The following is a 14,736-nucleotide window of genomic DNA, read 5'->3' on the forward strand; positions in this document are numbered from 1 at the left end:
TGAGGAACGAATTTAGCCGGCGAGAGGACAACTCCACGCCCACCATAAGATGATTGGTTCAGACTTATCATTATGTAAATAACTTCGTTCTAGCGGATTGGCTGTGAGATATACACTGAGTATCCCAAACATTAGGAACCTCTTTTGCCCTCAGAACAGCCTCAATTCGTCGGGGCATGGACTCTACAAGGTGTCGAAAGCGTTCCACAGGGATGCTGGCCCATGTTGACTCCAATGCCTCCCACAGTTGTGTCAAGTTGGCTGGATGTCATTTGGGTGGTGGACCATTCTAGATACTTAAGGGAAACTGTTGAGCGTGAAAAACCCGGCAGCGTTGCAGTTCTTGACACAACCCCGTTCAAAGGCACTTAAATATTTTTCTTGCCCATTCACCCTCTGAATGGCACACGCACAATCCATGTCTCAATTGTATCAAGGCTTGAAAATCCTTCTTTAACCTGTCTCCTCCCTTCATCTACGCTGATTGAGGCGGATTTAACAAGTGACATCAATAAGGGGTCATAGCTTTCCCCTGGTCAGTCTGTCATGGAAAGAGCAGGTGTCCTTAATGTTTTGTACACTCAGTGTATAGATGCCATTTAGCAGACGCTTTTATCTAAAGCGACTTACGTCATGTGTGCATACATTTTATGCATGGGGATGAACAAACTATCCTGGCATTGAATCCTGGCATCCAAAGCAATACTCTACCAACTAAGCTACAGAGGACCACAGATGCTGGAGAGGGATTTGTAACAACTGGTAGATACATTGTAACAATGGATAGAGATACATACTGTAGGTACAACGGATAGATACATCGTAGGCACAGCCAAGGTATTGTTATACATTAGGCCCTATGCATTTATTCAGCAAAACGTTGGACATCTTTGGAAATCTTAACCAATAGATTTTTATATACATTATTATAGTCCAATTACTCATTTCATCCTAATCACCAATCAGTGCACTTGCGTCTTCATGGTAAGTATAGGGATCCTCTTTATATTAGCCAACTATATTGAGAAGGTCGGTGATCATTTATATTGAATTACATTGTGCTGCAGATTTTCAATATTGTGCCCCTATATGAGATAAGAACATGTAGAGTGGCTGGGAAGTGAACCGTTTTCTGTTGAAAATTATGATAAAAAATAAAGAATTTTGTGGAGAGAGCCCCACCTGGCCCATTGACCTCTGGCTGGACTCAGGTGCCAGCAGCCAACGGAGTAATGTTTCATAATCCACTGATCCACTGCTACATGAGACAGGATTTAGCTGTTTACCACTGGGCAATCTAATCAGAACAATCTGTCACTTTAGTAGAAGGATTTGCTCGTCTCTCTCTCCATCTGTCTCTGTACCTCTGTCTAATTGAATGATTCACATTTAAACCATTCTACAGTAGTTTGATAACTGTATTTAACTGACCTGAAAGCTGGATTTCCAGTTCCCACATATACATTTATGTACATTTTACATTTTAGTCATTTAGCAGACGCTCTTATCCAGAGCGACTTACATGAGCAATTAGGGTTAAGTGCCTTGCTTAAGGGCACATCGACAGATTTTTCACCTAGTCAGCTCGGGGATTAGAACCAGCGACCTTTCGGTTACTGGCACAACGCTCTTACCCACTAAGCTACCTGCCGCCCCAGACCTTTAATGTATGTATGTATATTTGGGATAATTAGCTATATTTTGGATAGCTGTGGTTGCATTTGGTTTCTGAAAATCACACATTGAAAGAATGACTTGGTCATACAGAAGGTAAACACATTGCTCTTTATTTTCCCAACAACAACATAATGAAAGTCTTTTCTTTTTTTTTTCTGCAGTGACCAGCAACAGTCTGGAACGACCAGTTTAAGGCTTTGATTCTGGTATGTGTTTTTGAGGTACAGCCCAGACAAACCAGTATGGTTTGATGGATGAATCCAGACAAGAACACTGTATAAGTTAAGCCGTGGTGTTATACACAGACTCAACAGTTAGCACCAACATGGAGCCGTGGCTTCATAGTTCTGTGGCTATGTGGAGATACTGATTTCATCTGCGTGCTAACAGGATAATTGAGTTAACTGGACAGCATTAAGAACTAACGCCTCATCATCTTTCTACGACACAATATCATATGAACCCCAATGTACAACATACACGTGCACGAACAAGCGCACACACGCTCCTCACATAAAAATGCTCCCAGTTTCAACCTCTCAGCCACATAATGGTTCTGTCTTCTTCTGGATTTAAAGTTGATACGCTCCATTTTTTGTGTTAGAAAGAACACTTATTTATCGAGCAATGACAACCTAGATACACACGAAACACATACTGTATCATCCTCATGAAGATTGACAGATATCTAAACTATTTTATACACGGCATCCAGAGTCCAGACAAGTTAGACATAATATATAGTAATCCATGGTACAGCAATCCTGCATATTCCGTATCCAGCCTACTTCCTGTTTGTTGTACTACAGGAACGTTGTGGTAATACCACACCAACTGTATAAAAACATAGTGTACTGAACATTCATCTCGATACATTTGTTCAATTTATGTTGCTCTTTAGAAATTGTCCTATGGATTTTCGACAATTTATTAAGGCTTTGAGATTACTTAAACATGCATAAATAGCTATGACAAATGACACACAGCAATAAGATCTTCCTTTGTCATCTTCAGGTTAAAATGTCCTGTTCCAGTAGCTCCATTAGATGGGTATGTATTAAGCATACCCCATGTGACTTATTTACTGTTATGGTGTATTATCATAATAAATTAACAGAAATATTGTCATAGGTATTCATATGTTTAGGTATTGTCTCTGATGGTATTTGTCTTGGCTTGAGAGGACATTATTTTGAAGCACGTTCATTGAGGATGGTTTCCCTCTGATTGACAGCTAGCCACGAAGCCCAGCTCCTCTTTCGGTGTCCCTCTGCATGTTCACTGATCCCTAACCTCTGACCCCTGCCCCATAATCCTCCCTGTACCATCCCCCTAACCTGAGAAATTATACTGACACCAAAACACACACCTCACCTAGTCACCTACTTAGGCCACATCAGACATTGTGTCTTTCTGTCCCAGACCTTTAATGTGAAAACATTTGGACACACTCCACCTCTCCCTGTCAGTGTACCTTTGATGCTTCACAACACCGAGGGGCTATAGAGCAGAACTGATCCTCAGAGAGAGTTAGTCAGCTGTGTGCCACTGTGGGGCCTTGCCGGCTGGCTGAAAGCCAGTTGAGTAACAGCACTCTCTGCGGTTCACACCGTGGTCTCATACTCCATCACCTCTGTGGGTGAGCCCAGACAGCGGTACTGGATCCTTGGTGTGACCGGAGCAGCACCCTCGAGCACCAGGATGGTTTTGCGCAGCCTGCGGTCGATGAAGTGGGCATCCCAGGCAGGGTACTTCTTCCTGGGCAAGTCAATACGGATGACTGGCCCCTCTGTACTAGGGGCGAGGGGTGGAAAAGTGGCCTTGGCTCCTCTTTTAAGTGTTCGTACTAGAAACACATCTGCATTAGCCCCTCCCATCTGCTCACGGTCTCCCCCTTTAGTCCTCTGCAGGGTCCTGGGGGGGCTGGCCACTACATCTGGAGGGAGAGAGGAAGCTGGGGAAAGGCAGGACTCCACTGTTACCTCCTCCGGCACCCCACATCCCCACCCTGAGATAGGACCGTCAGGGTGCAGCAGGCAGTAGTAGACGAACATAAAGAAGGTGCCCAGAGCGTAGCTACTGACCACCATGCACACTGTGAGCAGGGCATTAAAGTCTGAGGTCTGTGGGCCACGGTACAGATACCAGAATGTGGTGAGTGCCACGTTCTCAATAAATACAACCACGCTGTAGATGAGCATACGGCAGCGTGTGCGCCCCTCTCTTACGCTAAACCAACAGAAAACATACACAATGCCGACCACCATGTTATAGATTATCTCCTCCCATTTGGACATGCAGAAGTCTGTTTCGCCTTGAATTATCCAGAATGTCATGATGCACCAATGGGCCACGATGAAGATACCAAAGTAGAGTTGGAATACAGAGGCAAACAGAGCGAAGGCCATTGTACGAGCTCCGATGGTAAACAGGTGCCATAGGATTTGTACAATGACGGCCTTGTAGGACATGGGCAGCTTGTCGTCCCGGGAGTCCCTCAGAACCTTCTGGTAGGAGGCGATCATCCAGGACAGAGACATCAGAGAGGCAGAGGCTGAGAGGCCTGGAGAGAGAGATAGAGGCAGGGAGAGACAGGAGCCAGGCAGAAAGAGAGAGAGACAGAAAAATTAAAGTAGAGGTTTAGCAGTGTAAAAGGGTCTGGCAGTCATGAGATTAAAAGAACTCGCTGCTGAGCTGAGTGTCATGTGAAGCAGAAGGCTCCATTGTAGTCTAAGGAATGCTTCAGGCCAGGGAAACATTCCTACAATACAGACCAGTATGCTAGAATGTGTGTCAGCGTTTACCCATCTTTGTGGAGGGATTTTTAAATGAAGAATGGTGTGGATTTCACGTGTTGGGGAGTTTCAGAGGGTGATGTCACTAGTGAGTGATTATTAAGGTACAGTGGCTTGCGAAAGTATTCACCCCCCTTGGCATTTTTCCTATTTTGTTGCCTTACAACCTGGAATTAAAATGGATTTTTGGGGGGTTTGTATCATTTGATTTACACAACATGCCTTCCACTTTGAAGATACAAAATATGTTTTATTGTGAAACAAACAAGAAATAAGACAAAAAAAGAAGAAAACTTGAGCGTGCATAACTATTCACCCCCCCAAAGCCACCTTTTGCAGCAATTACAGCTGCAAGTCTCTTGGGGTATGTCTCTATAAGCTTGGCACATCTAGCCACTGGGATTTTTGCCCATTCTTCAAGGCAAAACTGCTCCAGCTCCTTCAAGTTGGATGGGTTCCGCTTGTGTACAGCAATCTTGTGTACAGCAAGTCATACCACAGATTCTCAATTGGATTGAGGTCTGGGCTTTGACTAGGCCATTCCAAAACATTGAAATGTTTCCCCTTAAACCACTTGAGTGTTTCTTTATCAGTATGCTTAGGGTCATTGTCCTGCTGGAAGGCGAACCTCCGTCCCAGTCTCAAATCTCTGGAAGACTGAAACAGGTTTCCCTCAAGAATTTCCCTATATTTAGCGCCATCCATCATTCCTTCAATTCTGACCAGTTTCCCAGTCCCTGCCGATGAAAAACATCCCCACAGTATGATGCTGCCACCACCATGCTTCACTGTGGGGATGGTGTTCTCGGGGTGATAAGAGGTGTTGGGTTTGCGCCAGACATAGCCTTTTCCTTGATGGCCAAAAAGCTCAATTTTTGTCTCATCTGACCAGAGTACCTTCTTCCATATGTTTGGGGAGTCTCCCACATGCCATTTGGCAAACGTGTTTTCTTAATTTTTTCTTTAAGCAATGGCTTTTTTTCTGGCCACTCTTCCGTAAAGCCCAGCTCTGTGGAGTGTACGGCTTAAAGTGGTCCTATCAACAGATACTCCAATCTCCGCTGTGGAGCTTTGCAGCTCCTTCAGGGTTATCTTTGGTCTCTTTGTTGCCTCTCTGATTAATGCCCTCCTTGCCTGGTCCGTGAGTTTTGGTGGGCAGCCCTCTCTTGGCAGGTTTGTTGTGGTGCCACATTCTTTCCATTTTTTAATAATGGATTTAATGGTGCTCTGTGGGATGTTCAAAGTTTCAGATATTATTTTTATAACCCAACCCTGATCTGTACTTCTCCACAACTTTGTCCCTGACCTGTTTGGAAAGCTCCTTGGTCTTCATGGTGCAGCTTGCTGGGTGGTGCCCCTTGCTTAGTGGTGTTGCAGACCCTGGAGCCTTTCAGAACAGGTGTATATATACTGAGATCATGTGACACTTAGATTCCACACAGGTGGACTTTATTTAACTAATTATGTGACTTCTGAAGGTAATTGGTTGCACCAAATCTTATTTAGGGGCTTATTTACATATGCACGCACCACTTTTCCATTTTTATTTATTTTTTGAAACAAGTTATTTTTTTTACAGGTTGTAATGCAACAAAATAGGAAAAACGCCAAGGGGGATGAATACTTTTGCAAGGCACTGTATAGGCATAAGCAATATATATGGGTTTGGGTATAGAATGTGTCAAGATACTGGGTAATTTGAGATGGTGATGTCACTAGTGAGTGATTAGTAAGGTAAAGGACGTGTCAATGTCAAGGATAGGTCATCACTGTGGATTGTATGGGGGAGTTTGAGATGGTGATGCCACTAGTAATTATTAAGGTTCAGGACAGTTTTTGTGTTCAGACCGTGACTCACCCTGCAGCGGGAGGACCTGGCTGGCCTGGACCATGATGCTGAGCTGCAGGACCAGCTGGGGGGCGCTCTTTAGGAAGGACTCCAGCAGGCGCAGCATGCTGATGTCAGCGCTCTCAAACATCATGCGCCAGTAGAAGTGACGGCGCTCATGGTCCCCACGCCAGCGACTCTGCACCCCCAAGTACAGGGCATGGACATACCTGTGGAACATCAGAGGGGAAGAGGGAGGTGGGGGGGGGGGTAGGGACAGAGAGGGAAGGGCATGAGTATGATATTAGAATCATGTCCAAATTTGGATCAAGAAACACTCCATATCAATCTGTTTTAGCCACATGCCAGCACCATCTCAAGACAGATGGCTCAGTGCAGCCTCAGTCCAGCCTCATTCTAGCAACTGAACTTCAAACTCCAGACAGCCTGGGAGCTGTCACTCCATCCAGACAGAATAACTGGTAATAGTTTGTCGTCTCTTGGTAGAGTGCCACTGAGCATGAATCTGTCTGGTCACTTCATCCTGTCCTCTCTAGGCTACAGAAGTGATCGCTTTGACAATATAAAATGTGGCTTCCTCATTTGACTTCAACCTCTCTAAATGTAGTGACTGTTTTTGTCATGAGTCATTACCTCCGACTGATTGTGTGAAAGATAAATGTTTCTCTGTGATGGTGGAACCGGAACTAAATGTGGCTCGGTGATGGCTAGAGGGAGGATGGGACAAAACAGAGCCCTGTCCTATAGTATCTCAATGAGCCTAGTGAACCAGGAGGGAGTGAGTATAACCCTTTTTGTTCTGGTTTCCTCTGCCTGGGGATGTCATATACACACACAGAACACACAGACATGCATGCTATAGTTGCCCACTGATGATTATTCTCATTCAAAGTGGTCCAAAAGCATTCTGCCATGCCACTCCCATCTAATATCATCCAAGCTGATTGAAATGTAATGACAACATGCTTTGCTGACCACAGAACAGCATCATTAGCCTTTACTCGCCTCCATCCCTGTGCACCTGTCTGTCTGTGTATCAGTGACAGTTAATTCCTGAGTCAACACCTGAGGGTAAAACATACAATGGTAATCCTCTTTAATGCGCAGACACGCCATTCCGAGACCAGCCACATGGAACAGAGCACACACAACAGCTTTAATGGAATTACAGCTAATACCACTTTGCCTCAGAGACTTTCAATAGACTCCTCAGACTGGATGGTACCGTGTCTCAATCTATACGAGGAAATAAAGAATATGTAAATCCTGCCCATGGAGTAATCTAAAATCCAATCAAAACTAAACCAATTTGATTTATCACATGCGCTGAATACAACTGGGGTAGACTTTATAGTGAAATGCTTGCTTACAAACATTTCCCAATGATGCAGTTTAAAGATGCAGATGCAGTGAAAAAGACCAGTTAACTGATTTTGCAAAGAAAGAAATGATGGCGTGGTTGTCTATTCAAATAGTGTTTCTACAGTAGATCATGTGCTGGCAGACTCATTCAAGTGACAGTGAATTGACCTAAAGGCCAATCCCTCACAGGTAAATTGACATACAGTTGCCTAGCTATGTAAACTTACTTTCTGTCCCAGGGGAACAGTGAGAGAGAGAGAGAAAGAGAGAGAGAGGTGGGGGATAAAAGGACATAGAGAATGAATGATTTGCCTCTGAGGTCTGTATCACTGGCTGCTGTAAATACAATTAGCCTACCAGTCTTCTCACTACAGTTCAAAGGCACAGCTAGAGCCTGTCAAAACCAATCATCACAGACTATGGCTGATTCCGAAGACTACTACTTCTGTATCTGTGGCTGAGTAGACCTCCAGAGCCATATATCTGCACTGTGAAATGCAATGAGACTAAGATATATTTGTTACATCCTCCTACCATATCTAGCTTATTTTCCATATTTGGCATGTATGGCATAGATAGAAAATCCATAACATAGGAAATCCATGCCCTGATATCAAATCCTAACACTCCCCATCTCACAGAAGACCCGACACTTTCACACTCAAACGATGGAAGTTAGACAAAGGGGATTTGTGTGTTCATAAAGCAGACGGTGTGGATGAGTAGACGATTTTCCCCGGGAGATTATTGACCTAGAAGCTCGTGAGGGGGGAGGAGCTTACAACTCCCTTCCTTCGTTACCAGACGTCAAAGAAAGCGATACAAAAGACATATCGACATTGTGAATAGAGTAGCCTTCTCTGGGTGAGTTTAGTTTAGTAGGGAAAAGGCTGAAATTAGGATATGTGTTTAACAATAATGTTCAAAATTGAGCTGTTAAAACAAACCAAGATATAGTAGACTAGTAGGGCTTTTGGAATGTTTTGATCACCATCTAAGCAGAACCCCGTCTCACACACACGTTCAAGCCAGTACAGTATCCGTGTATGAGTGATCTTACCTCCAGACCTGTGCTAGCTGAAATATATGGATGAAGCATTGAAAGAGCCACATAAAGGCTCTGCAGCAGCCCCGGGCGCCTCCCATAGTGCCGGTCGTAGGCAATGCCCCGACCGCTGCATCGCGGCCAGCAACCCCTTGATCGCTGTCCTTGGTGCTGAAATGGCTCTTCGCGTCCGATGCTGCGACCACGGCAGCTGCGGCTGTGCTACTGTCGTTGGTATCCGAATAATCATAGGCGAACCACCTAAAACTCAACACCTGAACCACCACAGATGGAACGATCACGAAGACCAGTGTCAATGCAAACCACCAGTAGTTCCGCCTGAGGTAGTAGTCCGCGGCCAGCCACAGGTCTGAGGCCCCGTCCGAAAAGAAGACCAAAAGGGCACATAGCGTCCAGCTGCAGTCGAGGAGCGAGTAGCGCTTCCTAGCAGGGTGGCACTGAAGCGAACGTTGATCTGAACCGGACAGGCACTCGGGCAGGATGTCATTTCGCAACGAGACGGGTGCACCATCAGATTTAGCGGCCATGTTTGTTTTAGAGAAGAGGGAGATGGGAAATGATGAAAAGGGGGAGGGGGTCGCGTATGTGTGTGAATGCATACGTGTGGGGGAGAAAGGGAGGGAGGAAAGGCGAGGGGAGGTGAGAAAGCGAAAACTATATTTCATAATAAATCCTGACCAAAAATTTGATTTATTTAGCTCTACCATACAACAGAAAATGAACAGTGAAATGTTAGCACGCTTGATCATCATTAGATGAATGATTGTGCGTTTTCTTTAAGACTGCATTTGCACTGGCAGGGGAGCCATGATGAAACAGTTGGACGTTTCATCAGTGCTGAACTGAACAGTGCTGAGATGGCCGTTTTGAGAACACAGCACAGGGATCATCAACTAGATTCAGCCCCGGGCCGATTTTATGTTGAATGGATGGTCAGGGGGCCGGAACATAATACAAATAATTTGTAGACAGCAAATTAACCGCAAGAAGCCCAAACACATATACTGTTTCACTAAAACATAATAAATTCAAGCCTTGCTTAAATTTGTATTCGATCATGTGTCTCTCTATTATGTGGGAATAATGGGGAAAATATTTATTAAATTAAAATCAGCTGATTTCCTGGTGTTTTTACTGTCTTTTATGTCGAGCAATGAACATTTTACAAATATAAACGTTTTTTTGTGTGTGTGGGGGGGGGGGGGGGGGACTCAGAAAACTTGGGGGGCGAAATGAAATCACCCGCGGGCCGCCAGTTGGGGAACCCTGACATAGCAGATGTTAAAATGTCATTTTACAAGTGCATTCAGTCCTTTGCTTCATATGAGTAGGCCTAATTTGCTCTAAAGGAGCTTGTTGCTCCTCTGTGTAGTTTAGGCCTACATGATCCATGTGCCACAAAGATACTGTACTTGAAAAATGTCTTAATAGACTACACATTAAATACCAAGAAAGGCATACTATGATGATGTGACACACATAGCCTATCAAACCTGACTAAAAGCAGGTGCCTATGCCTCCTAGTACAGTCTGTAATTATAATGACACCTTCTGGTAGCAGGGGAGGCCCCAGGCAGAGGCCCCATTGTCTTTCCCATTCACCCTCTGAATGGCACACATACAGTGAGGGAAAAAAGTATTTGATCCCCTGTTGATTTTGTACGTTTGCCCACTTACAAAGAAAAATGATCAGTCTATAATTTTAATGGTAGGTTTATTTGAACAGTGAGAGACAGAATAAGAACAAAAAAATCCAGACAAACGCATGTCAAAAATGTTATAAATTGATTTGCATTTTAATGAGGGAAATAAGTATTTGACCCCCTCTCAATCAGAAAGATTTCTGGCTCCCAGGTGTCTTTTATACAGGTAATGAGCTGAGATTAGGAGCACACTCTTAAAGGGAGTGCTCCCAATCTCAGCTTGTTACCTGTATAAAAGACACCGGTCCACAGAAGCAATCAATCAATCAGATTCCAAACTCTCCACCATGGCCAAGACCAAAGAGCTCTCCAAGGATGTCAGGGACAAGATTGTAGACCTACACAAGGCTGGAATGGGCTACAAGACCATCGCCAAGCAGCTTGGTGAGAAGGTGACAGCAGTTGGTGTGATTAATCGCAAATGGAAGAAACACTAAATAACTGTCAATCTCCCTCGGCCTGGGGCTCCATGCAAGATCTCACCTCGTGGAGTTGCAATGATCATGAGAACGGTGAGGAATCAGCCCAGAACTACACGGGAGGATCTTGTCAATGATCTCAAGACAGCTGGGACCATAGTCACCAAGAAAACAATTGGTAACACACTACGCCGTGAAGGACTGAAATCCTGCAGCGCCCGCAAGGTCCCCCTGCTCAAGAAAGCACATATACAGGGCCGTCTGAAGTTTGCCAATGAACATCTGAATGATTCAGAGGAGAACTGGGTGAAAGTGTTGTGGTCAGATGAGACCAAAATGGAGCTCTTTGGCATCAACTCAACTCGCTGTGTTTGGAGGAGGAGGAATGCTGCCTATGACCCCAAGAACACCATCCCCACCGTCAAACACGGAGGTGGAAACATGCTTTGGGGGTGTTTTTCTGCTAAGGGGACAGGACAACTTCACTGCATCAAAGGGACGATGGACAGGGCCATGTACCGTCAAATCTTGGGTGAGAACCTCCTTCCCTCAGCCAAGGCATTGAAAATGGGTCGTGGATGGGTATTCCAGCATGACAATGACCCAAAATACATGGCCAAGGCAACAAAGGAGTGGCTCAAGAAGAAACACATTAAGGTCCTGGAGTGGCCTAGCCAGTCTCCAGACCTTAATCCCATAGAAAATCTGTGGAGGGAGCTGAATGTTCGAGTTGCCAAATGTCAGCCTCGAAACCTTAATAACTTGGAGAAGATCTGCAAAGAGGAGTGGGACAAAATCCCTCCTGAGATGTGTGCAAACCTGGTGGCCAACTACAAGAAACATCTGACCTCTGTGATTGCCAACAAGGGTTTTGCCACCAAGTACTAAGTCATGATTTGCGGAGGGGTCAAATACTTATTTCCCTCATTAAAATGCAAATCAATTTATAACATTTTTGACATGTGTTTTTCTGTTTTTTTTTGTTGTTATTCTGTCTCTCACTGTTCAAATAATTCTACCATTAAAATGTGATGATCATTTCTTTGCCAGTGGGCAAACGTACAAAATTAGCAGGGGATCAAATACTTTTTTCCCTCACTGTACACAATCCATGTCTCAATTGTTTCAAGGCTTAAAAATCCTTCTTTAACCTGTCTCCTCCACTTCATCTACACTGATTGAAGTGGATTTAACAGGTGACATCAATAAGGGATCATAGCTTTCACTTGGATTCACCTGGTCAGTCTATGTCATGGAAAGAGTAGGTGTTCCTAATGTTTTGTGCACTCAGTGTATGTAGCCCAAGTATCTGATGCTGTCTGGCCAAAGAGAATATCACATGCCATACTCTTTTTGGTCAGACAGCATCAGGTACATGGGCTACACATACTGTACATGTCCTCTGCTTTGACAATGATGGCAGTATTATCAGCAGCACCTGTCTTTTTACAAAAGAAATGTGTTAACTTAGGTAATTTTTTTGTTGAAATTAAATATTTTTCTTTTCTCTGCCCCGCTCTGAAAGCGCCTCATTGCTGCAGCATAATTTCAATCAAAGTCACATTTACAATCATATCGCGTGAAACAATGCACGGGAACTCTGTCAGGGCGGAAAAGTCCATTATTATGAACCAGTCCGTGGGTGATTAATAAACTTTGAACACAGAGCAAGGCTTCAATCGCAGAGGGACATCAGGGAATGCTGTCTCTTTTTACTGAGACGTGGCTTACGTACAATACACTCGATTCTGCTATTCAACTACACCGCTTCCCCATATTCCGAATGGATCTAACGGCGGCTTCTGGTAAGTCGGGGGGAGAGGTATGTTTTCTCAAACAATTCCTGGTTTACCGAAGTTAAAACATCGCAAGCTGCTGTTCACTCGACCTGGAGTTTCTTGATGCTAAAATGCAGACCCCACTATATGCCGAGGGAATTCATATGCTACAAGCAAACACCAAGGCGGCACTCAGTGAACTTTACAAGATCATTAGCCAGCAAGAATCCTCTCACCCGGAAGCAGTCTTTATTGTCATGGGTGACTTTAACCAAGCCCGGCTAAAACAAATTTTCCCAACATGTATCCTGCCCCACAAAAGGATCCAGCGTGCTTGACCATGTATACAAAAACATCTGTGACGCGTACAAAGCCCCCACTACAGCCAATCAGATCACGTCTCTCTGTTCCTACTTCCCACTTGGGAGCCACCAACACAGAGAATAGTGAGGCGCTGGAGGAGACAGACTTAATGCTGCAGCATTGTTTTGAGAATACTGATTGGAAAATGTTTAAAGATTCATCCATCAACATTGAGGAATATACATCGTCAGTCACAGGCTTCATTCAAAAATGTGTTGATGTTGTACCCACAATAACAATCCGGACATACCCCAACCAAAAACCCTGGATGAACGGAGATATCTGTACAATGCTGAAAGGCTGTACTGCAGCATTTAATGTCAGCAGAATGAACTCCGATGACTCTGTGGCGCGTGATGCGTACAAGGCAAGCAGCTACGAGCCCCGCAACTCTGTTAGGGACTCAAAAATACAGACTCAAACTTGAATTGATGTTCGACAACTGAGACTTGCATCACATGTGGCAAGGACTACAGACTATCACAGACTACAAAGTCCTGTGTGGCTCAGTTGGTAGAGGTAAGTGAGGTAAGTGAACTGGCATTGTGGAATCATGACAACAACCTCTCCCTCAACGTCAGCAAACAAAGGAGTTGATAGTTGACTTCAGGGAACATGCCCCGATCCACATCAACGGGACTGCAGTAGAGAGAGTCACAAGTTTTAAGTTCCTCGGCGTCCACGTCACCGAGAACTTGTCATGGACCAACAACACCACCACTCGCCAAGAGGGCGCAACAGCGTCTCTACTTCCTAAGGCAGCTGAAGAAATTCGGCATGCCGACCCGGGTCCTCTTCAAATATTACCGCTGTACCATCGAGAGCGTCCTGACCGGTTGCATCACGGCCTGGTACCGGAATTGCTCTGTCCATGAATGCAACGCCCTCCAGCGCGTGGTGAAGACGGCCAAGTACATCACTGGGACCATGCTCCCACCCATCCAGGAAATCTACTTAAAACGATGCCCAGGGAAGGCCCACAGCATCATCAAGGACCCCACACAGCTTTTCTCTCCCTTACCATCGGGGCAGACGGTATCGGAGCATGAGGTCTGATACCAACAGGCTCAGAGACAGTTTATCTACAAGCCATCAGACTGCTGAACACTTGAACTGGACACCTGCTCTGATTCTCCGAACTTAGCACACATGCACACACCCCCAGAGATACACACACACATACACACATCACAACTGGTGCTACCACTCTTAGTATACTGCTCAGTTTATACACTGCCTGCCATCCCCCTTCCCCAATACACTTGTAAATATTGGACTATAAATTGGATTACCGTTTATTGAAAAAGTATGGATTTCTGCTAACAAAGAAAGGCACGCAATCACAGAGGACAAACATAGGTAAGCGTTTCATAAGATTTTGGGGGGGGGCCGCGACTGAGAGACCCATGGGGCGGCACACAATTGTCCCAGCATCGTCCAGGGTAGGGGAGGGTTTGGCCGGCAGGGATGTCCTTGTCCCATCACGCTATAGCGACCCCTGTGGCGGGCCGGGCGCAGTGCACGCTGACTCGGTCGCCAGGTGTATGGTGTTTCCTCCAACACCTTGGTGCGGCTGGCTTCCGGGTTAAGAGGGCACTGTATCAAGAAGCAGTGCGGCTCGGAAACACACGACCTTCGCCTCTCCCGTGTCTGTGCGGGGGTTGCAGCGATGGGACAGGGACTGTAACTACTACCAATTGGATACCACGAAATTGGGGAGAGAA

General features: G+C 45.1%; 1 protein-coding gene across 1 annotated transcript; it reads right to left on the reverse strand.

Moving 5' to 3' along the window:
- Positions 1–3,281: 3,281 nt before the first annotated feature.
- On the reverse strand, positions 3,282–9,340 carry LOC311149379 (XK-related protein 7-like; the record flags this gene model as incomplete). The annotated part of the gene is made up of 3 exons (XM_084186558.1): positions 8,744–9,340; positions 6,331–6,530; positions 3,282–4,240 (listed from the first exon to the last, which is right to left on the reverse strand). The coding sequence occupies exons 1-3, from the start codon at positions 9,274–9,276 to the stop codon at positions 3,282–3,284; spliced, it is 1,692 nt and encodes a 563-aa protein (XP_084042684.1). The 5' UTR covers positions 9,277–9,340.
- Between the last annotated feature and the right edge of the window lie 5,396 nt (positions 9,341–14,736).

Source organism: Coregonus lavaretus (assembly GCF_964263955.1).
Source record: "Coregonus lavaretus genome assembly, chromosome: 22".
NCBI lineage: Eukaryota > Metazoa > Chordata > Actinopteri > Salmoniformes > Salmonidae > Coregonus > Coregonus lavaretus.